The 27,490-nt window shown below is 45.0% G+C and overlaps 1 protein-coding gene across 1 annotated transcript in view; it reads right to left on the reverse strand.

Annotated features, from left to right (window-relative positions):
• The window catches only part of tenm4 (teneurin transmembrane protein 4), a 345,863-nt gene that overhangs the window by 115,433 nt on the left and 202,940 nt on the right, over positions 1-27,490 (reverse strand). Inside the window, exons 11-15 of the mRNA XM_084310380.1 lie at positions 26,481-26,509; positions 18,603-18,704; positions 16,216-16,410; positions 11,694-11,894; positions 2,486-2,671 (exon numbers count right to left, since the gene is read on the reverse strand). Coding sequence (XP_084166506.1) covers positions 2,486-2,671; positions 11,694-11,894; positions 16,216-16,410; positions 18,603-18,704; positions 26,481-26,509 — 713 coding nt within the window. The remainder of the gene's footprint in view (positions 1-2,485; positions 2,672-11,693; positions 11,895-16,215; positions 16,411-18,602; positions 18,705-26,480; positions 26,510-27,490) is intronic.

The following is a 27,490-nucleotide window of genomic DNA, read 5'->3' on the forward strand; positions in this document are numbered from 1 at the left end:
TCATCCTATTTATTCAATAAGGTTGTGTTTACCCAAACGTTCAGCTCCCACTGGTGGCAATACAGTTCAAAGGGGCATCTATAATGTGTTTAAAACATTGATGAGTCTTCAGTTTGCATCCGTATTCCACCATTGCAACGCTTTTTGTTGTTGGAAGTGTCCAGCTCGGCCATTCACATCATGTCCACAACGTTTGACGTTTGTTAGACAAGTGTTTCTGGTCACTGACCCCAGATCAGTACTTCTGCTCTGGGAAGGTTTGTGAATATGGGCCATTGTGTTTACCCTTTCCTAATGGTACCCTTGGAGGGGGCACTGTGACCAGCAGGTAAAGGTATCCAATGGAGTTTTTGCCCACTAGTTGATGAAATTGGAGCTATAGCTAACAGTAGGCGAAACAAGGGGTTCTAGAAAAGTCTCAATGGAGTTTTTGCCCACTAGTTGATGAAATTGGAGCTATAGCTAACAGTAGGCGAAACAAGGGGTTCTAGAAAAGTCTTCCAGGAAGTCCACAAGGACACCATGACATGGGGGTGATGTAGCACACAAAAAGAGTGCACTCGACTAAACATGTCCGTGTGCTTCAAATTGATTGATCTCGATATGATCATTGTCGAAATCTAACAATCGAACTGCCTGTAAATCAAAGAAGGTAGGACTCGTAACAACTTTGCCTAAACCAAAAGTGAATCTTAACATGGATGGATACAAACGTGCGAGAGCAAATCGAAGAAGATTTACTCATCAAAGGTTATACGAGGTAGGAAATATATTCACCTTGTAGACTATAGAACAACAATAGGAAACTCGGTCCATTTAGTTGGAAATGTCAATATAAACACAAGCAGCCGTTTACAAGAAAACTCCATGGATAACTTTTAAGTCTGACTTGGGATGAAATTCTACCATGTAATAGCCTTGGTCGTTAATGACACAAATGTATGTAATACCAACAGGTTTGGGGCATTTTTGTCCAAAGTCGTATAATGTATGAATGTATAAATTCAAAACAAAAGCAATGAGAATTGCAACGTATTGTCACCACGATAGATAACTTCCACGGATGAGAAATCTTTAGAGTGTTTGGAAGCACTGGGGAAGTATGAACTTTCATCTCGAAGTTTCTGGCCAGCGATGGAGTCTAAGTTGCAAGAAGACGCAAGAAGCGAGAAGATGAAGTTTAAGTTGTAGACGGGGGTGGGGAGTCACTGCTAGCTATTGAAAGAAAAAAAGAAACTTGATAACGCAATTATCACCCTTGAACATGAACTCCTCTGCTATGAAAGATATATAATAACCTACTAGTACAGCATATAGGAGCGGCTGACAACATCACGACATTCTCCTCTAGAGAACTAGTATAGATTTCGCTCATTTCCAGGGCAACACACACAGCTGCAGCGGCGGTTCTTTTAACACTCTAACCCCACTAAACGTCTACGCTGGCGTCTGGGCACTGCGGCGCGGGAATCGCATAAAAATAACCCTGTGCATGTGTCTGTGTGGCCAGGCTTTCCAAGGCGGGAAGCGATGAATAGTGAGTCAAGGACTCGGCGTATTTCAAACTTAAAAAATAAATACATTTGACTTTGACTGTGACTTAATGTCTTTTCTTTCTGTTTTTAGAAGAAAAAAAAAACATGGCGCCGGTGGGATAGAGTTGCTTCGCTGCCTTGAAATGATACCTGTGGTTGACCTGGCACAGTGACTCGCATGTCGCCGTCTCAGAAACCAGCGGTAAGTGGAGAGAAAAACAAGAGGATGAGGAAGGATGAGTAAAAATAAATAAATTAATTCAAAAAAAAGAAGAAGAAGGACACCGTAGCACATTCCCACATTAAAATGCATGAAGACAAGCGTCAGATTCTGAGCAAACCTGTGTTCATGCTTTATCGAGTTGCCAAATTCAATAAGCATGCCCCGCCTCCCCCCCTCTTTTCTACCACTGGGCCCTTATCCCCCCACACACAGACACACACGCACACGCACACACACACGCACACACACACACAGACGCACACACAGACGCACACACACACACACACACACACCAAAAGCAGACAACCAGACAGACAGACAGACAGACATACAAACAGACACGTAATGCACACACGCGCACACACACACACACACACACACACACACACACACGCACTAAGACAGCCATGGACACACAGATACAGATAGACACACACACGCATGTGTGTGTTTGCACTTTGCACACACACCTAATACAAACATACATACCGTCTACAAACAGACACACACACACACACACACACACACACACACACACACACACACACACACACACACACACACACACACACACACACACACACACACACACACACACACACACACACACACACACACACACACACACACACACACACACACACACACACACACACACACACACACACACACACACACACACACACACACACACACACAGAGAGAGAGAGCCTCGTCTTGTCCTTACCGATAGAGCAGTGCTCTCCGTTCCAGCCCGGGCTGCATTCACACTTGCCGTCCCTGCAGGTCCCGTGCTCGTTGCAGCGCGGGTGACACGCCCTCTGGTCACACCCGGCACCCATCCAGCCGTCATCACAGCGGCAGGTGCCCGACACACAGATGCCATGGCCACCACAGTCCGCTGCACCAATCTCTGTGGAGACAGGGGTGGGTGGGGTGGGGCGGGGGTGGGGGTGGGTGCAACAAGGAGAAAAAGGAAGAGACAGAGGCAAGAAAAGACAAGACAGGAGGGAAGGAGAGGAGGAGGAGGAGGAGGGAGGAGGAGGGAGGATGGGGGGAGACGTGGGACGGACAGAGGAAGAAGAGGCGGTGACAGGAGAAGGCGACAAGGGTGGAGGAAAGACAAATGCGGGAGTTATTGTCGGTGGAAGAGGCGGCCACGCTCCGCTACCTTGTCCGAGATGGCCGGCTGAAAAGAAATTCCTGCAACCTCATACGTGGGGCCAATCCATTATGTCCTCTTTTTGACAATACAAAATCTAATAAGTCCATTACAAAGAAAGGACATGCCTTAGCAGCCGACTCTTCACCCCCCTCGGACCTGCCTTTGTAAACTCCCCTCTTTGTGTCACAAGGGGGTGTGGGGCGGGGGGGGGGGGGGGGGTGGTATCCAATTTAAACTTCTATAGGAGCTGCAACACATGTCAGCTTTAATTAAAAAATTGTCTGACTGCAAATGCAACGAGCGGAGGCTTTCTATATATCTCTCTCCCAGAGGTGATTTACAAGCAAATTATACCCTCTACCATTAGGTGTGTAATTGCAAAGTAGATTTTATGCGACGTGTTCTCGGGTCTCTCTCTCCTCCACATACTGTATAGTCGGGGGGGGGGGGGGGTACACCGACATGATGCTCGACACAGTGATCGGGCACAGGATGTGCTCCCTCCGAGAGAGAGAGAGAGAGAGAGAGAGAGAGAGAGAGAGAGAGAGAGAGAGAGAGAGAGAGAGAGAGAGAGAGAGAGAGAGAGAGAGAGAGAGAGAGAGAGAGAGAGAGAGAGCGAGAGCTGCCTAAACTCCCCTGGAACGCCCAACCGGAAGCACCGGTCTACAACAGCGGTGGGGTTTTCCGAGCAGAAGAGACCAGCAGAGCAGCAGCCAGACTTTTGGCTGGAGCTATTGTGGAGCCGCTGAAAGACCTCCCTGCCAGGCGGGGACAGAGCCCAGGACGTCGCCCACTAGTCTCACGGAGTCCGCAGAGACTCGGACGGAGCGGAGAGAGAGAGAGAGAGAAATTAAGCACCGTCAGATCGCTTATTTAAAACGGTTGCCTCTTTATTACGCGTTCCGTTGTAAAGAGGCTTTAGCCTTGGTGGGCCGCGATGAACAATAGCCCCCATGTATTCCTGTCTTATTAGCCAAAACGATTCAAATAAGGCCACAGGGGAACTGGAATGGAGGTAAAGTCTATTAATAAGTCCAATTACTGCCTTAACTGCGCCTATTTTGTCATTGTTACAAATGAAATTGAGTGGGTTGGTCTTTTGAGCCACAAACCCTAACATGAATTTACCAGCTTTGGAAATCCCTTTGTTGAATTATGCAAATTCTCCAAATTTTTCCTGCATTTCATTTCATTGAGTGCTGTAGTGTGCACGCGTGCATAGTTACACGCACGCACGCACACACACACACGCACACACACACACGCACACACACACCATGCAACGCTATGTCTATTGAAATACATATTCAGTACGAAGTTATGCCTTTTGAACGCAAGAGGGTGATACTACACAGGTGCACTGGTAATCAGCTCTCTGGCACCTGTTTACAACATGCCATAGTGAACCTGTTGTCGTTGATGTACCTATGCATTAAAAACATTTATTAATCATTTCCATTATTGTCCATTGAAATAAGCCCTGCCCCCTTACATATCATGAACGCTTGTCGTAGAGATGTATGGGAGGTGTCAATGAACTTTTGAACATTTTAAAGGTTTATTCCACCCAAATAGTTTGAAAGGTTTATACCACTCAGATAGATTTAAAGGTTCATACCACTCAGATAGATTTAAAGGTTTATACCACTCAGATAGATTTAAAGGTTCATACCACTCAGATAGATTTAAAGGTTCATACCACTCAGATAGATTTAAAGGTTTATACCACTCAGATAGATTTAAAGGTTCATACCACTCAGATAGATTTAAAGGTTCATACCACTCAGGTAGATTTAAAGGTTTATACCACTCAGATAGATTTAAAGGTTTATACCACTCAGATAGATTTAAAGGTTCATACCACTCAGATAGATTTAAAGGTTCATACCACTCAGATAAATTTAAAGGTTCATACCACTCAGATACATTTAAAGGTTTATACCACTCAGATAGATTTAAAGGTTTATACCACTCAGATAGATTTAAAGGTTCATACCACTCAGATAGATTTAAAGGTTTATACCACTCAGATAGATTTAAAGGTTTACTCCACCCAAATAGTTGTAAAGGTTTATTCCCCCCAAACAGTGTAATCGTGTGTAATACTAATAGTGTTATAGTGTAATAGTGTGTAATACTGTAATAGTTTGTAATACTTTAATACCGTGTAATTGTGTATAATAATGTTCACAGCGACACGGCCACATACGTTCACGGGGAACGTTGTTATTGGAAACTGGTCACAGGAAATGCACTCTGGTGCAGCCGGGGAGACAACTGGTCACGGAACACGGGGAGAAAACCTTGAATGTGATAAAGATGTAATTACAGCCTGCAGGCAGACCCTCATTACCCAGGGAGCCCAAGAGTGAGAAACGCTCCCATCCCCATGGCGACTTGTACCATTTGCACTAAAGGACCTTGTAAACAAACCCTCGGCGGGATGTGTGAATGGCAGAACGCGGCATAAAAACACACATATACCAACACATAAAAGAGCAGGCATCGCGGGGTGTTTTATGGCGAGCGCTGGCGATAACTCTGCGCGCGCGCGGGAGTCACGCGGCGGCGACACCCACCTGAGGAAATTAGTTTTGTGGGGCGACTTCGGAGTTTGCGGGGAAATTGCTGAATGGCGAAAGAAAGATGTTGACTGCTTTCTATATTCTCCCCCCTCCTCTGCACGTCCGCGCGCTTAATACCCCGTCTCAGAATGTCCCTCCGCGTTGGACTACGCAAGCTTTCACAACGAAGTATAGCGGGGGATAAAGAGCCAACTCATCATCATTTCTAGAGCTCCTTCTATGCAAGGGGAAGCTCAGAAGTATAGCTGCCCCTTTCCGTGCAAATCCCCGGGATTCTACCTAATAGGTCAGTCTGTCTGCACGGAATATAAAGGGAGCCGCGCCATTCTCAGTCGCCCGCGCTGCTGCAAAAAAAAATCTCATTTCAGAAATATTTGGTATGAATTATGGAAGGAGAGGAGAGGAGGAGAGCAGTTGAAAAGGGCATCGCTATTTTTGGTCCCGGTATCTCGAAAGACAAAGCTGATGTGTTTCCGATGTATTGATAATCAGTAGATGAGATCTCTGCGGTTCATCAGGAGGAGGATTAAATGTCCTTCCGTCTCCTCACATCCTCAGGGGACAATGGGCATCCTAGTGTGATCACCTAAAAGGGCCACTTCACCCCTTTTCAACCCTTAATTGATTCAAATAGTTATTTTAATAATCACTTTATGTCCTCACTTTGCTCTTGATCTGCCAATTTTGTGCTCATTTTATGCATATGCATTTATTTTCTGCTGTGAAGCACTTGGAACTGCAATCCTTGTATGAAAGGTGATATACAATTAAAGCATATTATTATAATTAATATTATTAATCCTCTCATTCTGTCCTCCTATGATGCCCCCCGAGAAACTGCCACCTGCCAGAGAGCGACTCAGAGAGACACTATACTTCCTCAACTATTTTCAACTGTAGTAGAAACCAACAACATGAGGAAAGTGGAGGAAATAGTTGAGGAAATAGAGTCTGCAGTTCACTAGAGGTCTGCTGACCGCCCGGTGATGTCATCCAAACGCATCGGTAAGTAGCATGTTAACGAGTAACACATAGCACAATGGCCCTTTAAATGCGTATGTCATTCTGTGAGCTTAACACAACATATCACAGCATTACTTTAAAAATATTTATTTTTTTAGAGCCAACTAGGAGGAAAACATGAGGGGGGAAATGGGTCAATTTGCATAATGAGAGCCAGCCAACCTGCGATGGTACAATTTCTCTACACTCCCACATTCATGCCCACTTCAGTCACGCTCTAAGTAGGTGGTAATTTACCTTAAAGGAACACTTAAGGATGTCATTACGATGTATATTATTACAGGCAGTACTAAATACATATCAGTGATAAATACCAAGGCCTTAGCGAGTGATTAACATATATATATATATATTTTTTAAATACAGCGCTGTGAAATATATATATATATATATATATATATATATATATATATATATATATATATATATATATATATATATATATATATATATATATATATATATATATATATATATATATATATATATTTCACGGCGCTGTATTTAAAATGTGAGCACTCATTTAAGCCTTTGGAATTCAGTGTTGTCATGTATGGAAACCAATTTGCCAGTAAACTGAATTAGCCTTTTGGCATTGGGGGATAACATGAGAGGATGTGCTACTATTATTGTTAAGGCTGAACCCGTATCGCATTGCCGATTGCTTTCTTCGCCCCTAGAGCCTGAAGACGGCATAGCGTAGCTGTGAAACTGTGTTGGAATTGTATTTTAGGGCCTCGGCCTATAGTGCGCGGTCCAGAGTACCCAGGGAGAATGTTGTGTGCCCCCCAGACAAGCCGGTGTACAATGGGACCGATCCTGCCGTCTGTCCGCCGTGAGTCTCCGTGTCAGTGTGAGGCACGCAGGGATCGGAGGAGGCACATTAACCCTTTCACTACCACACGACAGAAGGTTAACCTTTCACTACCACACTACAGCAGGTTAACCTTTCACTACCACACTACAGAAGGTTAACCTTTCACTACCACACTACAGCAGGTTAACCTTTCACTACCACACTACAGCAGGTTAACCTTTCTACCACACTACAGACGGTTAACCTTTCACTACCACACTACAGAAGGTTAACCTTTCACTACCACACTACAGAAGGTTAACCTTTCACTACCACACTACAGAAGGTTAACCTTTCACTACCACACTACAGCAGGTTAACATTTCACTACCACACTACAGAAGGTTAACCTTTCACTACCACACTACAGAAGGTTAACCTTTCACTACCACACTACATAAGGTTAACCTTTCACTACCACACTACAGAAGGTTAACCTTTCACTACCACACTACAGAAGGTTAACCTTTCACTACCACACTACATAAGGTTAACCTTTCACTACCACACTACAGCAGGTTAACCTTTCACTACCACACTACAGCAGGTTAACCTTTCACTACCACACTACAGCAGGTTAACCTTTCACTACCACACTACAGAAGGTTAACCTTTCACTACCACACTACAGCAGGTTAACCTTTCACTACCACACTACAGCAGGTTAACCTTTCACTACCACACTACAGCAGGTTAACCTTTCATTACCACACTACAGAAGGTTAACCTTTCACTACCACACTACAGAAGGTTAACCTTTCACTACCACACTACAGCAGGTTAACCTTTCACTACCACACGACAGAAGGTTAACCTTTCACTACCACACTACAGCAGGTTAACCTTTCACTACCACACTACAGCAGGTTAACCTTTCACTACCACACTACAGCAGGTTAACCTTTCACTACCACACTACAGCAGGTTAACCTTTCACTACCACACTACAGACGGTTAACCTTTCACTACCACACTACAGCAGGTTAACCTTTCACTACCACGCTACAGACGGTTAACCTTTCACTACCACACTACAGACGGTTAACCTTTCACTACCACACTACAGCAGGTTAACCTTTCACTACCACACTACAGAAGGTTAACCTTTCACTACCACACTACAGAAGGTTAACCTTTCACTACCACACTACAGAAGGTTAACCTTTCACTACCACACTACAGAAGGTTAACCTTTCACTACCACACTACAGCAGGTTAACCTTTCACTACCACGCTACAGACGGTTAACCTTTCACTACCACACTACAGACGGTTAACCTTTCACTACCACACTACAGAAGGTTAACCTTTCACTACCACACTACAGAAGGTTAACCTTTCACTACCACACTACAGAAGGTTAACCTTTCACTACCACACTACAGACGGTTAACCTTTCACTACCACACTACAGACGGTTAACCTTTCACTACCACACTACAGAAGGTTAACCTTTCACTACCACACTACAGCAGGTTAACCTTTCACTACCACACTACAGAAGGTTAACCTTTCACTACCACACTACAGAAGGTTAACCTTTCACTACCACACTACAGCAGGTTAACCTTTCACTACCACACTACAGAAGGTTAACCTTTCACTACCACACTACAGAAGGTTAACCTTTCACTACCACACTACAGCAGGTTAACCTTTCACTACCACACTACAGCAGGTTAACCTTTCACTACCACACTACCAAATGGTTAACCCTTTCACTGCAACAATACAGGTTAACCCTTTCACTACCACACTGGTTAACCCTTTCACTACCACACTGGTTAACCCTTTCACTACCACACTACAGGTTAACCATCTGCAGTGTGGTAGTGAAAGGGTTAACTTGCATTAGATCTGCCCTTTTCCTTCTCATTCCAAACCCGCCAAGCAACCGTGGGGAGGTTTAGAGAGCGAAGCTATTTGGAAAGGAAACATAATTTGGAGCAAAATCAAGACAGGCTCTGATTGCTATAGCAGCGGACCTCTAACTGATCATTGATGGGAATAATTGGGGCTTTTTATGTGAGGCGGTTCCTTTTAACATAATCACAAGTGTTATTTCTGCGAGGAGCCTCGCAATTATCGAAGTTTCAGCGAGTCGAGGAGTGAAGGAAATTCAGACAAAAATAAATAAATACCAAAAAGGCAAAGGTGAACTGACGTAGGAGTCAATGTTATTGCATGGCAAGAAAAGGGGGCTGTTTATTGTACATAATGAGACGTTAAGCTGCGGCAGAAGATATTGACAGGTAGGAAATTGCGCTCTCCGTTGTGCATGGTGATAACGATTCTTCTATAGCAGGACTGGTGAGAGCGAATTGCTCAGTTATGTTTATAAATTGTGGGGCGAAATTGAATTATAGGCAGTTTTATTTTCTTTCTTGTTTCATATCAAGGAGCCCCAAGTATAGTATACTGTATACTGTTGGCAAGGGACCTCCATTTTGTTATTGTCTGATACTGCATTGTATCATATTCAGTTCAAGGGGTTCTAACCATTTGAGAGCATGTTTTAGTAATACTGATGCCTCTCTTTTCAGCTCTCGTGCATTCATGTGTTCTACAGTACGTTTATGCTGCATCATGTTTTTATGTAAGGTTTTTGTATCCCCCTCCTTAAGGGCAGGGCCCACATGAAAAAGAGATTTCAATCCCATGTGGTTACCCTTCCTGCCCGCCACTGAAAGAAACTAAATATTTTATTTATGTTATTTACCTAATTTATGTGCACTCGTTTTCATTTCAGCTCAGTGTGAGTCTCTACTGCGTTTTACCATCATTAACGCTCACGCTATAGTTTCTCTTCTTTCCTCTGCTCTCTGTGATTCACAGAGGGGTGACACACGAATCAGATACGAGGGAAGGAGAGAAGCACGGAAATATAGTGACATTTTAACTTAAAATACATATCTTACATTTCTCAGTTTGTTTGTTTCATTTCCCCGTATCCATTGGTTTTAAACATAACAGTAATGTTACAGGCAGGGCAGCAGTGTTAGCGCAGTGTAGGGTTTAGTCAGAGTAGTGATTTGGATTTAGTCTTAGTCTTTTGATTAAAATGCATATCTGTTTCAGTCACATTTTAGTCATTTGAATTATTGTTAGTTTTAGTCTAGTTTCAGTAGATCTATACAAGTTTTAGTGTTTTTTCGTCCTTTTTCAAATGAAATCATTACAGTAATCTTTCATCAAGCGCACAGGTGATGTTAGATGGGCTTCACTCCGAAAGCTTTCTTCTGAAGAATGTCCAACTAGAGTCTAAACTGCATGCATTTAATGATGCAGCGTGAGGGGTGGGACACTAGGGCCCTGCAGTCACTGTAATATCCAGAAACAGTGGGCTGTGTAAAGCCCTGAAGAAGCACTGTTTATCCACTCATACTGTTTATCCACTCATACTGTGTATCCACTCATACTGGTTATACACTCATACTGTGTATCCACTCATACTGTTTATCCACTCATACCTGCCCTCCACCTCATGCTTCTTAAAAATGATGTTGCCTGAATAAATAACAGCAGGTAGCTTATTGAATGAGAGCCAAGATCAGTTTCACCTGTGAAATAATTTTTAACTGTATTCACCACCCACTGGGATTACTTATACTTATACGCTCTGGGCAATAAGTGGATTCTGTCAACATACCGTAATCAATCTACCTAGATGTCCCGTAATTCTCAACGTGTTCTATATAGACTAAATAAATACGTTGTTTTATGTAGCCGATGGCCCTTATTGTTTGTGTTTAGGCAGGTCTCTGTGTGCAATATGCATCGCAGAGCTGCAGCTCTCCTCTCATCCAATCATAAGCATGTAATGTATGGATATGCAGATTTTGCTAAGTGAGTGGCATGATATGATATGATACATTTATTTATATTGTGCCCCTCAACCAATAGTTACATCGGCCCGGGGCACATCCAGATTTGGTTGTTTGAACAGAGGGATCTGGAGCTGGTTGATTGGACCAGGAGTTCTTTTATGTAGGCTGGGGAGAGGCCGTTTATGGCTTTGTATGTGAACATGAGGATTTTGAAATGTATTCGTTGTTTTACCGGGAGCCATGCAGGTCATTGGATAAAATATACATCAGCCAAATAATTTGTCCTTTCATCAGGTTTTTGTTTGTTTTCCTGTCAGCTTTTGAATTTCTTTTGCAAACATTGCACTGGGAAAACAAACTAAGCTGTTCCCTAGCAACGCAACTCCACTGAAACGGTCTATAAAAAGAACAAAGAAAGACGTTTATGACGTCACTAGGATCCCTTCAGCATTCGCTCCTGGTGCCGGTGAAGCGCTCACCTGTGGAGCAGTCGTGGCCAGTCCAGCTGGGGTCACAGCTGCAGGTTCCGGTGTCGGCCAGGAACGCTCCGTGTCCAGAACACTGGTCCATGCAGGAGGCCCGTGGGCTCTCGCAGCCGGGACCCCCCCAGCCCACAAAGCAGTGGCACTCTCCCCTCACGCACACCCCTCGGCCCGAGCACGTCGGGTCCAGGCAGTCCACTGAAAGGAATCCAAAAGGGCATCGTCAGTCAAGCAGTCACCTGCTGTCCCCACACACACACGAACACGCAAACAAACACACACACACACTGGCACGCCGGCTCTCCTGGCGCGCCAACCTGGCACCTCAGAGTAGGATGACACGTCCAGGGTGGGCCCAGCTCGGCAGCCCTTCCAACTGGCTTAGCGCGCGTACAGTCACCCGCACAGAGCGACACAAGCTGACACGCGAGGAGGCCCCATGCCTCCGCAGCCAGACAGCCCGGGACGAGCTTTAGAAAACAGGCAAATTAAATGGCTACTTTCACAGAGGGGGCCGACTGACTGCAGCGACCTGCAGCTGCAGCGCCACGCTGCTCTCCTGGCTGCTGTAATGACATTCCCTCCCTAAGAGGGAGGACGCCTCGACGAGAGAGCATGTTGTTCTAAATTGAAACCCCCCCCCGCCGCTGTACTAAACCGAAAACCTACCTCGACGGGGTGAAAGGAAGGGAAGATGTGGTACGGTGAGGAGAAAAGCCTCAGGGCGACGGCGAGACTTCCAGAGTGAAGAGAGCAGGTGTTTATCCTGTTTACAGCCTGTTTAGAAGATCACTGTGACTAAAGGTGCGGCGCCTTTGGCCTCCTGCTACACGATCAAGAGCTCGCAATTAAGACGGCAAGAGTTTACCGTTTTCATTTCTATGCAAATACAAAATTAGCGACTGCCTCTATAGCATCTCCTCCCTTGACAGGTCGTTAAATAAGTGTTCAGAGCCTTGGGGACACAAGCTCCGGCTGCACAGCGGAAAGGAAAGAAGAATAATAACCCGTCGCCCCGCTGAAACAATAACGGAACAGTACACACAGATGGCAAATGGGCGCCAGGCAGGAGCCATGTCTGGCCACGGAGAGAGAGCCAGGGCCGCGGCATGGCAGCTCCCCTTTACCACGACACAAACGGGTATAAAGGCCGTTGTAATAAGACAAACAGGATCCCTCGCCTCTTAGCAGATGGTTTGGGCACAAGGCACAAGGATCAGAGGCTAACTGACAAGACTCTCTCTCCTGGCAATTAATCATCGTGGCTGAAGGTCACGAAGGAAGAAAGGTACAAATGTTAAAGGGCCCTCAACCAGAATCCCCTCCACTCCTTATTGGCCGGTGCACCAACCGAAATAGAACGGGGGGCTAGGGATGTCACAGGACCTCATCTATCAACATCCCGGGGCCCATTTTTCATCGTGAAATGAGAGCCTTCAAGAACTGACAAACACAATGGCTGCCTCACTCCTGTCTGGCCAAGGATTCTCCCCCACCGCCAGCACGGTGGTGTTAATGGATTAACGTGAGACTATTTTTCACAGATATTTCCTCTCATAAGTGGATTACTTTTTTTAATTTTTTTATGCCGCAAATTGAATTTTGTGCAATACATCCGTGATGTAAAGGAGGAAAGAGTCATATCTGTGTTGAATGCTACGAGGACTTCTGGAGTTCAAACAACTCCCACCTCGTTACGGTGCCTGTGCTGAGGAGTTGAGAGAACAGGACGCGTGCCAAGTGGTCCCTGTCTTTGCATCTACAGTAGTACTGGGGGATTTTTTAAATAAGCCATATGCCAGCTATTAACTCAGGGCCCCGTTCTAGCACTGCCACGCTTTAAAAGATAGGAGTCACCTTGTTTGTAGAGCTATAAATAACTATATTCTATCTATATTATAGCTATGGATACAATACTATGGCCCATTTGACATCACCTATCTATCGTTCAATATGTGAAAGAGAATACATTTTTCCATCCATACGTTCCCGTGTTATACCGTGGTGAATATAAGTATCGTTATAGCGTGGTCTGGGTTCATTCCTGGAGGGCTGAGTAATAGGCTTATACGTCAATTCTACTATAAACGTTGCCGTTTCTTGCCTGTACACGCTATTATTCCCAAATCAAATCTATAGCATAGATATTATGTTCCATCATGCTTTGATCGTCACCAACGGCATACATTGTGGAGTAACGTTACGCACATATGTTGCGATCGGGGTGAAGACATGGCTGGATCAATGCAGGATTGATATCATATAGCCCTTACCTTCACTAGGATGTACCCCAAAAAGAATATTCCAATTATCTGATTGCGAGTCCCAGTATTGGTGTCGATCGTGTCGCCAACATAATTCACCATACATCATGCATTTGACGCGTCTCGATCCGATCGTTATAACCGCTCCATTCGCCCGACAAAGAAAAGTGAGCCCGGTGACATTTGACCGTTGCACAGGCCAAGATACAAGGTATCAAAGGGTGCTTGATACCGCCGTCTAGCTGGATGCGGCCGGTATTGCACTTTGGCGATCTCAGACTCATTCCCTATGGTAACACAGAGATCCCCGGATGAATAATGAATACAAATATCGAAAAGGAAAAGGAAAAAAAGGAAAACCTATCAAATAACGTATATATATACATGGTTGGCGTTCAAAGGATGGCGCCCAATAACGTATATACTGTAAACGTTGTTGGCGGGGAATGAGTTAATAGTCTGAGTCTTGTCTTTGACAGAAGTGTTTCCCCTACATGCATTCAGAAGTGGATAGAACGCCACAGTGAAATAATAGATCCACCACAGCTATATATATATATATATATATATATATATATATATATATATATATATATATATATATATATATATATATATATATATATATATGATGGAGGGTATAATAATACATTAATCTCAATCTTCCTCCTCAACAGCACACAAAGACGGATCAACTTTAACTCATTGGACGCCACTCACGAGAAAAATCGGGTTAACTCGCCATGCGTTGAGCGCCAATCACGAGAAAAGTCGGGTTTTAATCGTTATTTCTTTTATTCGTTATATCCATTCATTTTTCATCCATCCAGCCTGATGTTATCATTGGGAATGGGTCTGAGCTCGCAAAGGGCAAATACCGTCCTACGCCTTCCAGCCGGTATTGCACATCATTGAAATCCCTCCCCCTTGGGCTGTGCAGAGATCTAACAAGTCCGGTCCAGGTTTTCCTTCTCGGGCATGACTAACGTTATAACACATGGATGTGGGACACTCGGAGCATTTTGGACATATAACGTTGGATCAATAAACGCGATCAATATTTGGAATCAAGGAATTGGATTAATCTATTTTGCAGTACATCAGAGACCAGGTAAGGACTCTATGTTACCAATCTTGGATTGATCAGATGTTTCTTTCGCCACCATCGGAGCGTGTGTGTGTGTGATTCTGCCGTTGGCTGTGGCCAAGGCACTGAGAAGCAATTTTTCAGCCCCGCTTCTGTATCGTGCATGAGGACACATATAATACCTATAATCTAGCGTTATTTTCAGAACGATTCATAACTCAAGCGACAAATGGCACGATTTCTAAGGAAATACATTGAAGCACGGTTTGCTCGAGTTTCTTGAGATTAGACAGAAGGCTCTGGAAATATACTCATATTCATCACGGTATTAAACGGAAATGTATGTATGAAAAAATGATCTGTTTTGTGCATGTTGACTGGAAGAAACTCACTGACAATCGACGGGTGTATTAGATCCATAGCTATAATATTTCATATAGTTTTAGCACTCGCAAGTTTGGCTTTCTCCCCATTGAACAAAGCGATCATGGCGTTCTACCCAGAAGGTAAACAGCGACCCCCTAGGCGCTGAATGAGTTAAGAATGAGCAATTTTTATCATAATAAAATAACTAAATTAAAAAAATAATAATAAGCAGCGTAACCTGCAGTGGGATCAAAAAGTAAACAAAAATAAAAGCCAAAATAAGATACAATAACAACAACAATAACAACACCATCAACATCAACAACAGCATCAACATCAAGAACAACAACAACAACAACAACAACAACAACAACAACAACAACAACAACAACAACAACAACAACAACATCCCTTGCATTTTATGGATGGACGTCAGTGTTGGTTTGGTAACGCTGGCTAACAGTATCAGGACACGACAGTGTTGGTTTGGTAACGCTGGCTAACAGTATCAGGACACGTCAGTGTTGGTTTGGTAACGCTGGCTAACAGTATCAGGACACTACAGTGTTGGTTTGGTAACGCTGGCTAACAGTATCAGGACACGACAGTGTTGGTTTGGTAACGCTGGCTAACAGTATCAGGACACGTCAGTGTTGGTTTGGTAACGCTGGCTAACAGTATCAGGACACGACAGTGTTGGTTTGGTAACGCTGGCTAACAGTATCAGGACACGTCAGTGTTGGTTTGGTAACGCTGGCTAACAGTATCAGGACACTACAGTGCAGGAATAACCAGGAGTCACCTTCTTCGCAGTTCTCTCCCTTGTAGCCCGGGTTGCAGATGCACGTTCCCACGATGCAGGTGCCGCGGCTGCTGCAGGTGACGTCGATGCACTGGTTGGTCGGAACGTCACACTCGGAGCCCTTCCAGCCACTGTGACACATGCAGCGGCCTTTGAGGTACTGACCGTTCCCACTGCAGAGCACCGGGCAGGTGGCTTTGAAGAGAGCAGGCAGACACACATCCATGTGAATGGGCTCTTCTAACCGTAGCCTCAGAGAATAATGTGTGTGTGTGCGTGTGTGTGTGTGTGTGTGTGTGTGTGTGTGTGTGTGTGTGTGTGTGTGTGTGTGTGTGTGTGTGTGTGTGTGTGTGTGTGTGTGTGTCAAACAATGCCATTCAGACCAAAAGGCTAGAATGTTGCCCAGTTGCCCAGTGCTAGTATTGTGAGACAGACAAAAAAAGATAATTTTTGCAATATACTGCGTCTGTCCTCATTCATGACCCAGATTGTAGCAAAACTAAATAGCATACATTTACACAGTACCCTCGCTATGTGGCATTTAAATTTAAATTGAATGAGCTGTAAAAAAAATAAATAAAAAAGAGCCAATAATTATTACCCTTCATTACCGACATAACAGATGGGCTTTTCTCCTGAGGATGAGGCCAAAATGTAATTTGGCAGACGCCATAAAATGATGCCATAAGTTGATTTTGTATTTGTTTATTTATTTAGAACATACTGTAGCGGTGGCTCTAGTTGTGGAAATGAAATAGCTACACTGACCCTGCAACCAGGCAGAGGCATTATGCTTCTTCCTAACTTGTGAATAACAGAAGATATGTGCCCAAAGTTCTCTGTTAAGTTATAAAACAATTATGAAGACACATAACGCCTCTGCTTCTTTGACGCTTAACAAATGACTGGTAAGATGTACCAGAGGTGAAATTAAAGCAGAGGTACGGTGGAAGGAGAGAATTAGATGTGTTGGGCTCATCTAATTGAAAAGGATATGGAATTTATATCGTCAATGCAATCAATTGTGTTGTTTACGTAACGTATGCAATCAAAAGCTAATTTCGACAGTAAATTACACCCTGCGTCGTGTTTACAGATGCTTGTCAGACATACTTCATGTCCTGAATACATTTTGGAATTGTTTGTGAGAACCGTCCACTGTTCTCAGTGAGTTTGTGTGTGTGTCAGTGTTGTAGTCGGGTCACTAAATCTCGTGTCCGAGTCGAGTCCCGAGTCCCCAGTGTTAGAGTCCAAGTCCAAGTCTGAGTCACCAAAGAAGAGCCTGAGTCGAGTCCGAGTCGAGTCCCCATTACCCATTTCTGAGTCCGAGTCCAAGTCATCAAGGTTGAGTCCACTCCACTCTGGCAGTCTGACATACACAGCTGATCCAGCTGACTTACAAATAAACAAAAAGGTCTACATTAAACATAAATGACACAGCGGTCACCATTTCAATGGGAGTTTATTTACTTTGTGACACAATAGCCAAACAAATGCACTAGCTATTCATATATTATTATGCCAAATGATTATGACCAAACAATTTTATTAAAAAAAAGTATTCATCAATTAAAGGGGAACTATCTTATAAATGGCCTTTTTGAGTGTTTAGCATTGTTTCCTAGCTATGTGAACTTATATTAATATGATCTATGTCTCTAATTCTCATATTGGCGCATTCTTCCAATTCTCCTCTCACAATATTCACCCTCACTGAACTGAGTCATCTGAAAATGTGATGATTTGTGATGTCAGAGAGACTCAGCTGCATGATAATGTGGCTGTGTGGCATCAGGTACATGATGAGCTGCACACAGTGGTTGGAGCCCAGGCTCAAAACGGCTTAAGATCTTGAGGTAGAAAAATGCTGTTTTTGAGGACTTGATTAGAAATACAAAACAATGAATAAAAAAAAATAAAGAATTACAGAGGTGTTCCATAGACTCACAGGAATTGTGTAAAAGTGCCCAAATAGTGAAAGAAATTGTAAAATAGTTCCCCTTTAACAAATCTGAGTCCTCGAGACCTTCCGAGTCCGAATGCAGTCAATGCTCGAGTCCAAGTCCAAGTCATCAGTGATCAAGTCCAAGTCGAGTCACAAGTCCTGAAAATCAGTCCAGGTCTCAGACTTGAGTCCGAGTCCTGGACTTGAGTACTACAACACTGGTGTTTGTGTGTGTGTGTGTGTGTGTGTGTGTGTGTGTGTGTGTGTGTGTGTGTGTGTGTGTGTGTGTGTGTGTGTGTGTGTGTGTGTGTGTGTGTGTGTGTGTGTGTGTGCGTGTGTGTGTGTGTGTGTGTGTGTGTGTGTGTGTGTGTGTGTGTGTGTGTGTGTGTGTGTGTGTGTGTGTGTGACTGATGGAGAGAGAGAGATAGAGAGAGTGACTCACCTCGTCCACAGTCGGGTCCCCTGTATCCTAAAAAGCAGTGGCACGTTCCCGCCACACAGTCCCCATTGCCAAAGCAGTTACTGGGACAGTCGTCAATAGACTCTGGAAGAGAGCAACACAGAGTTTTTCTCAATCATGTGTTTTGGAAAAACACTGTGCTGCTACGTGTTCATTATCTCCATCCTGATTATTATCCCTAATTGCGTTGCCAGGAACAGGCGCGAACAGGCAAATAAATAACATTTCAAATTATATGTAAAAAAACATTTTGTTTCACCGTTAACCACCGTTAACGGTTCCATCGACAAAGAGAATGCACACTACTGAATAGAAATAAGACTAGGCAAGCCTAGGTATAAAGCCGGACCCCGGATACATGCCTGTGGGGAATCGGGATCATATGTAATATGATTAATGTAAACAACTAGAAATCCAGAGCCTGCAGAATAATGAAAGACCCCCACCACCCCAATAACAGCCTGTTCCAGCTGCTGAGGTCAGGCAGACGCCTGCGAACCCCAGCTACTAGGACAGAGAGGCTTAGGCTCAGCTTCTTCCCCCAGGCCATCAGAGCCTTGAACAATGAACATTGAGTGCCACAGAACACTGAACTATCCACACACAAGCACACATGAGCACACACACGACACGCACGCTGTGCACTAGCAGCCACTTTAACACTTTAACATGAGCGGGCACACACTCATGCCACACTCACCCACACTTATTGCCAAAAGGAAAGGCCACTTTAAATTAGTATAGCAACAGTAACAGTGTATTGCACTACCAAAGCTACCTAGCATGTCCTATATGCTCTGTAAATAACTATGTACAGATACCGAGATGTCACACCATGTTACCTGTTACCTGTTATTGCACAATGTTGTTTTTATTGGATTCTATTATATGTTGTACCACTGTATTGCACATCGTTGCGGGCAAGACCACCCGCATTTAATTGTATACTTGTATGCCGTGACAAATAAAACTCTTGACTTGACTTGTCTTGACTCTTGACTTGTCTTGACTTGAACTATGTGTGTACAGTACCATGATCATCCAACACTCACAGTGGCACTTGATGCATGCAGTCTGGTGGCTACTGGCAAGCAGAGGTTAAGCCACTAAAGCACCACAACCACCCACCACACAACCCCTGCAAGCTTTGCTGCTAGATGCAAAAGAAAGCCAAGCTATACAATTGATAGAATTTTGAAGATTGTATAGAAGATTTTGTCAAATGCTTTTTTTTTAATGAAATCATTACAGCACACCGGTGATTTTAGAGGTGCTTCAAGTTTTCTTCTGAAGAACTTCCAATTAGAGTCTAAAGTGCATGCACTTAATGATACAGCATGAAGGAGCGGATCTGTGCACGGATCTCGGCATGCCTGTCCGACATGGATGACGCCCCAACCACCTCAAACTGAATTTGAGCAAAACGGAGCTACTTCACTCGCCAGCTGAATCCTCTCCACTGACGACCTTTCAATCACAGTGGAGAATGTAACACCTCATGCTTCTTAAAAATTATGTCGCCTGAATAAATAGCAGCAGGTAGCCTACTGAATGAGAGCCAAGATCAGTCTCACCAGTGAAATTATTTTTAACTGTATTCACCACCCACTGGGATTGCTTGAAAATGGAAACGCTCTGGGCAATGAGTGGATTGATTCTGTCAACATACCGTAATCAATCTACCTAGATGTCTCATAATTTTCAACTTGTTCTATATAGACTAAATAAATACATTGTTTTATGTAGCCGATGGCACTTCTTGTTTGTGTCTAGGCAGGTCTCTGTGTGCAATACGCTTTGCAGAGCTGGAGCTCTCTCCTCTCCTCTCCTCTCCTCTCCTCTCCTCTCCTCTCCTCTCCTCTCCTCTCCTCTCCTCTCCTCTCCTCTCCTCTCTTCTCTTCTCTTCTCTTCTCTTCTCCTCTCCTCTCCTCTCCTCTCCTCTCCTCTCCTCTCCTCTCCTCTCCTCTCCTCTCCTCTCCTCTCCTCTCCTCTCCTCTCCTCTCCCCTCCCCTACGCACACAGCTTGGATGACAGCTCATTAGATCAACCAGGTTCACCCAATCATAAGCATGTGATGTATGGATGTGCAGATTTTGCTAAGTGAGTGCATTGGATAAAATATATTTCAGCCAAATAATTTGTCCTTTAATTAGGTCTTTGACATTATCATTTCATTGCATTTGTTAATGAAAATGGTGATACATTACGTCACATTTTTTGTTACCAAATGGTCATTTTTATTTAGTTACAGTATCGCCTCGTCTTCGTCATGGAAAAAAAGTATTTACTGTATTTCGTCATCGTTTTCGTTGACGAAATGAACACTGCACCTGATTATGGTTAGTTTAAAGGGGAACAACACCCAAATGAAGAATTCCAGTATGTTATGTTTGAGTTACTCAAACCTAAAACCAGAAACCAGATAATCAAGACTCACACGTGTGATGTCATCAAGTATAACGTCTGGAGCTGCTCTGTTGACAATGAATGGGAGACTGATTTTGAGTTTTCATTTTTGATTCCCAATCGAGCTTTATTCTGTTGTTGTGTTCTCAGTTCTGAGATAGAAATGTATAATCAGAACGTTTCCCTGGATGCTCTCAATGTCATCTTTACAATCTTTCCCAATTCATTGTCTGTGGAGCAGCTACAAACTGTATACTTGATGACATCACAAGTATGAGTTTTAGCACTCTAGCCTTTGGGTTTGAGTTATTTTGGGACTTTCTTAGACCATAGGAATAGCATGTATGAATTCTGAAAATGTTTCCCCTTTAACACATTCAGAGCCGGCCGGATATGACCAAATTAGGGCTTGTAGGCCAGCGCTTTAATCAATGGGAGGACGGGGATATTTGCGAACGCTTAAACTATATCTTAAATTATGGCTATGGGTCTAATACACCCGTCGCTTATCAATGACTTGCTTGCAGTCAACATGTATGAAACGGATTGTTTTTTCATCTGTACATTTCCGTTTTATACCGTTTTGAATACGAGTATAGTTTTGGAGATTTCTAGTAATTCCAGAGAAAGAGGCGATAATAGCCCTTTAGTGGAATACACAAAACACGTTGTAATTTTTCGGCTGATTTATGAATCGTTAAATAAACACTAGATTATCGATAGTATATGTGTCCTTATGCACGCTAGAGAAGCGGACTGAAAAATAATGTATCCGTGCAAATGGATATCGCTAATAAAAGAAATAACGATTAAAACCCGACTATACTCGTGATTGGCACGCAAGCGATGGCGAGTTAACCCGACTATCATCGTGATTGGCACGGAATGGGTTAAAAGGAACACGCCAACATTATGGGAAATGTGCTTACCATCTTCTCCAGAGTCAGACAAGACAATAAATGCCAATTTCCTCTCTGTGCGTTCAGTAGGAAGCTATCCGGCTGCAAGCTAGCCTAGCTTTAGTAGCTTAGCACAAATGAATGGAAGCAGATACGGATCACTAGTGGTCTGTGTCTGCTTCCTTTCATTTGTGCTAAGCTAGGCTAGTTTGCAGCCGGATAGCTTCCTACTGAACGCACAGAGAGGAAATTCATACATGTTATTTCTATGGTCCAAGAAAGTCCCAAAACAACTCAAACCCAAAGACTGAGGGCTAGATCCACAAAGAATGGATTGCACGGTGCTAATTGCACCCTTACTTACAGGTGATTGATTGAATGAAAATGTTATTAACAGATTGCAGAATGGGTACAATACAGTACGGCTCAATACACACAATTGTTAAGGGGATGCAGACCAGAGAAAGACTTTCGTCTTGTTTACATCAGGGTCCCCCATTTTCAATTCATAAGGAATTATAAGTAAGGGTGCAATTAGCACCGTGCAATCCATTCTTTGTGGATATAGCATTTCTTTCACACCTCAAACGAACCTATCCAGGGTTCACTTGTAAATGGACCGATATTCACCCCAACAGGTGTGCGGTTGTTTGGTACACAGACCCGAGTTGTGGGGTTACCGCTCCAGGGTTAGATTCAACTGGACTATACAAGGCAGGTGTGAAAGCACCCTAAGGCTCTTACTGTGAACACTGGTGCCCACAGTACCTACGCTGTGGAACACTTGTGTAAAGTATGAGCTACATTATCCACCATTTCACACATTGACCAATCTATACGAGCAGAATTATGTTGTTTTCAGCACCGTTAACTTTATCATCAGCATTTTCCATCTGGCCATCATGTTTTCCCTGTGAAACTAGTGTGGCCAGAGACCTTTCGTGGGTCTTCACAGCAGAGGGGACCTTGCGTGGGTCTTCACAGCAGAACGCATCCGAAACACGACGCCCACCGAGTTAAACATGAAATGGCGCTGAAAATATTCACTCTTGTCCACTGCCTTCAGGCTGCGGCGGCTCTGAGGCAGGAACTTAATGGAACAAAGAATCTTTTGTGCTCCACAAAGGGGCTAGAAATGTGAGCCATGGCTGCCTCTTTCCTCTGGAGACTCAATCATCACGGAGGATGCAACGTGTGAGGGAGAGAGAGAGAGAAAGAGAGAGAGATATAGAGAGAGAGAGAGAGAGAGAGAGAGAGAGAGAGAGAGAGAGAGAGAGAGAGAGAGAGAGAGAGAGAGAGAGAGAGTGGGGGGGGGGAGAGGGAGGGAGATAGGGAGAGGGGGGAGATAGATTGAGAGAGGTGGAGAGCAAGTGAATTAGGGGGAGAAAGAGAGAGAGAGAGGAGGGTGGAAGATGAACAGAGAGAGTGTGTTGATGTATTCCTGGGTCACAGTCTCATCTTTGTGATGCTGGGTAGGAGGAGATATACAGGGTAGGCAATCCTCCATCACGCTGGAGGAGAAATACAGGGTAGGTCTATCCTCCATCACACTGGAGGAGAGATAGAGGGTAGGCCATCCTCCATCACACTGGAGGAGAGATAGAGGGTAGGCCATCCTCCATCACACTGGAGGAGAGATACAGGGTAGGCTATCCTCCATCACACTGGAGGAGAGATACAGGGTAGGCTATCCTCCATCACACTGGAGGAGAGATACAGGGTAGGCTATCCTCCGTCACGCTGGAGGAGAGATACAGGGTAGGCTATCCTCCATCACACTGGAGGAGAGATACAGGGTAGGGCCATCCTCCATCACACTGGAGGAGAGATACAGGGTAGGCTATCCTCCGTCACGCTGGATGAGAGATACAGGGTAGGCTATCCTCCATCACACTGGAGGTGAGATACAGGGTAGGCTATCCTCCATCACGCTGGAGGAGAGATACAGGGTAGGCTATCCTCTGTCATGCTGGATGAGAGATACAGGGTAGGCTATCCCTCCGTCAATGCTGGATGAGAGATACAGGGGTAGGCTATCCTCCGGCACAGTGAAGGCAATCAGCATCCCGGTGGGGTTTCTGATGGTTCTCAACAAGAACATCTAACTAGGCGGAGACCTGGGCTCATTGCTTTAAAGCAAGGGAATCCAGGAGTGAGGGAGATGGGGGGGGGGGGGGGGGATCAGAAGCTGCGGGGGCTTGCCATTTGAATTTCCCTCTCAGAAGTACAATTATGCAGGAAATGACTCCTGGTGTGAATCCCACAGCTCATCAGCAGTATAGACTATATGATACACATGTATCTGCCTGCTAGAGCTCAGGGTGGATTCACACTAGAGCCCACAATGATTTTCTGTATGCCCACTAAAATAATGAGCTATGAAACGTACGTTATCGCTACTCAACTCTTTCTAGTAAACCGAAAATCTTGTCTAGCACATTGCATTACTCGTTGGTCGAATGTGAAGGCAGCGAGTAGCTCTTATGAACCTGATAGGAGACGGTTAGACGGCAGGCAATGAGGCAATGGCCAGTAAATGATCAGTAAATGGTGCATTTAAATAGAGCTTTTATCCACAGCGCTTTACAATTCTTTATTCCTCACATTCACGCTTTCACTCACACATTCACACACAAATGGTGGAGGAAACCATGCAAGGTGCCAACCTGCTCATTGGGAGCAATTAGGGGGTTAAGTGCCTTGCTTAACATGCTGCCCGGGAGGAACGGGACTCGAACCAGCAACCTTCTGATTACCAGACCACTGTCCGCCCCCATCGTGAAGCCAAGAGGAGGACCCACTATGCTAACGGTAGAGGACTTAGCCAACCTTCTTTAGAACCCTCTAGTTTTTTCTCCCACTGTGCTCCCCTTGTTGTAATTGATCTTGTATTTTAGATCTCTGTTTGATAGTAAAGGAATAGGCTGTGCACTATTCATAATGTTGCGTTCCTTTGCACAACCCTGACTGCAATCCACATTCAATGCAAGTCGGACTGCTAAAATATAGCTGGATAAACAATCACCAGTGAAAGGAGAAGCTTCAAAAAGTAGCAGCCTAAATCATGAAGATATGATCTATAAGACAATGTTTTTCTTTAAATAAATTTTTTCTCTCTCACTTTTTCTGTCTTTTTGCTCCCATCCCAATTTAGTCGTTATGCCAATTCCCTTCCTGGTCGTTGCACGCATTGTCCCACTGTCCCATTGTCCCCACTGTCGGCCTAGGGAGGGTGTAGAACTACCACATGCCCTCCTCCGATACATGTGAAGTCAGCCAGCCGCTTCTTTTCACCTGACAGCGAGGATTCTCACTGGGGGAATGTAACGCGTGCGGAGGTTCACGCTATTTCCCCCCGATCCCCGACCAGTAGGAACCGCAGTTTACAACGACCAGGACACATACCCCGCCGGCTTCCCACCCGCTAACACTGCCAATTGTGTTAGTAGGGACGACTGACCAAGCCGGAGGTCACCGCTGACAGCTGGATTCGATCCCAGAGTCTCTGCGGTGGTAGGCAAGTGCATTCTCCACTGCGCTACCCAGCCGCCCCGATCTATAAGACAATGTTGACTAGATTTAGTGGAATGGAATATCTGAAAATTGGACACATAATTTGCCTCGTCATTGCCTTGTCGTTTACCAAAACCAACCAAATAGCTAGGAACCAGCTAGGAACCTTGAGAAAATGACTGGGGCGACGCGACAGTGGCGGACAGTGGACAGTGACATTGGTAGAGTGGTCGCCCGGTAATCAGAGGGTTCCCGAGACGAACTGTTCCCGATGAGCAGGTGGGCACCTTGCACCGGTTGCCCTCTGCCGTCGGTGTGTGTGTGAATTGATGAATGTGAGTGACAATTAGTAAAGAGCTTTGGAAGAATACAGTCTATTTACCATTAAAAAAAGAGAGAAATGGCAGCCTAGACTAGACCATTGCGGCTCATGTATACGTAGTGGGAGGAGATGTGGGGAGGGGCTTGTAGACCAGTGGGCTATGACTTTCTGCTCATGAAGTGTCGGACCACCTTCCACTGCAGTCCCTCAGCACAGTAAGCCGGGCCTTTGATTGCTGACGGGAACTCTTCACATGATCTCAAGCGAAAGGGTTTTAGAGAACAAGCTGTTATGTCTTTTCCTCTCCGGCGCCGAACGGCACACCACCATCAAACTCAATATGTTTCATTGACTAATCCTGAACCGCGAGCGTTCTCATTCTACACGCTGACGCAGTTAGGCCGACTACGTGTTTACCATGTCTATTGCCCGCGTTCTTCCCCCCCCCCCCCCCCCCCCTCTCACGGGAAAGGAGAGACCGCGAGCAGCGCTCAGCCAACAAACTCCACATACAAGCGCATAAATCATGGATTCAAGCCGAGCTTCATTGGAATTCATTGCCCTTCATGTCGGAGGGGGGGGGGGGGGTGCGGGTGTGGTGGGGGGGGGGGCTAACTATTGTGTGTGAGTCTCTCCATTCGGCGAGGACAGAGTAGCGTACAGTAGGCAGGTTTAATCAGCGCCTTGCCATGCTCTCAGAGGATGCTCAGCCTCTCTGACGGATGGGCGGCCGTGTCCGCAGAGAGCGTCTGATCAGCAGGATGCAGGGGGAGGACAGTCTTTGCTTGTGAAGGGTCTCCTGTGCTCAGAGCACGTGTGTGTGTGTGTGTGTGTGTGTGTGTGTGTGTTGTGTGTGTGCGCGCGCGCGCGCCGCGCGTGTGTGTGTGTGTGTGTGTGTGTGTGTGTGTGTGTGTGTGTGTGTGTGTGTGGAAAGAGTAGGCAGTGCCTGCGATGAAGCAGGTCTGGCGACATAGAGAGAGAGCAGGAACAAATGCTCTGCGTGCTCCAGGAGGCACGCTTTCTGCAGGACGTTATCACAAACCCCATCGAGTCACGAGGAGTGTGGCCAGATTAGGGAGAGGGAGAGAGAGATAGAGAGAGAGATGAGAGAGAGAGAGAGAGAGAGAGAGAGAGAGAGAGAGAGAGAGAGAGAGAGAGAGATAGAAGAGAGAGAGAGAGAGAGAGAGAGAGAGAGAGAGAGGGGGGGGGGGAGAGAGAGAGGGAGAGAGAGAGATAGGGAGAGAGAGGGAGAGAGAGAGAGATAGAGAGAGAGAGGGAGAGAGAGAGATAGGGAGAGAGGAGAGGGAGAGGAGAGAGAGAGAGAGAGAGAGAGAGAGAGAGAGGAGAGAGAGAGAGAGAGAGAGAGAGAGAGAGAGAGAGAGAGAGAGAGAGAGAGAGAGAGAGAGAGAGAGAGAGGGAGAGAGAGGGTGAGAGAGAGAGAGAGAGAGAGAGAGAGAGAGAGAGAGAGAGAGAGAGAGAGAGAGAGAGAGAGAGAGAGGGAGAGAGAGAGAGAGAGGAGAGAGAGAGAGAGAGAGAGAGGGGGAGAGAGAGGGAGAGAGAGAGCAAGAGAGAGAGAGAGAGAGAGAGAGAGAGAGAGAGAGAAAGAGAGGGGACACTTGGGTTGGAGGATTTGTGTGTGTGTGTGTGTGTGTGTGTGTGTGTGTGTGTGTGTGCCCTGAGCAAACCTTGTGAATATGTGAAAAGTACTAGATGCTTCAACTGATGATGGC

This window comes from Notolepis coatsorum (genome assembly GCF_963971535.1).
Source record: "Notolepis coatsorum genome assembly, chromosome: 1".
In the NCBI taxonomy this organism is placed as follows: domain Eukaryota; kingdom Metazoa; phylum Chordata; class Actinopteri; order Aulopiformes; family Paralepididae; genus Notolepis; species Notolepis coatsorum.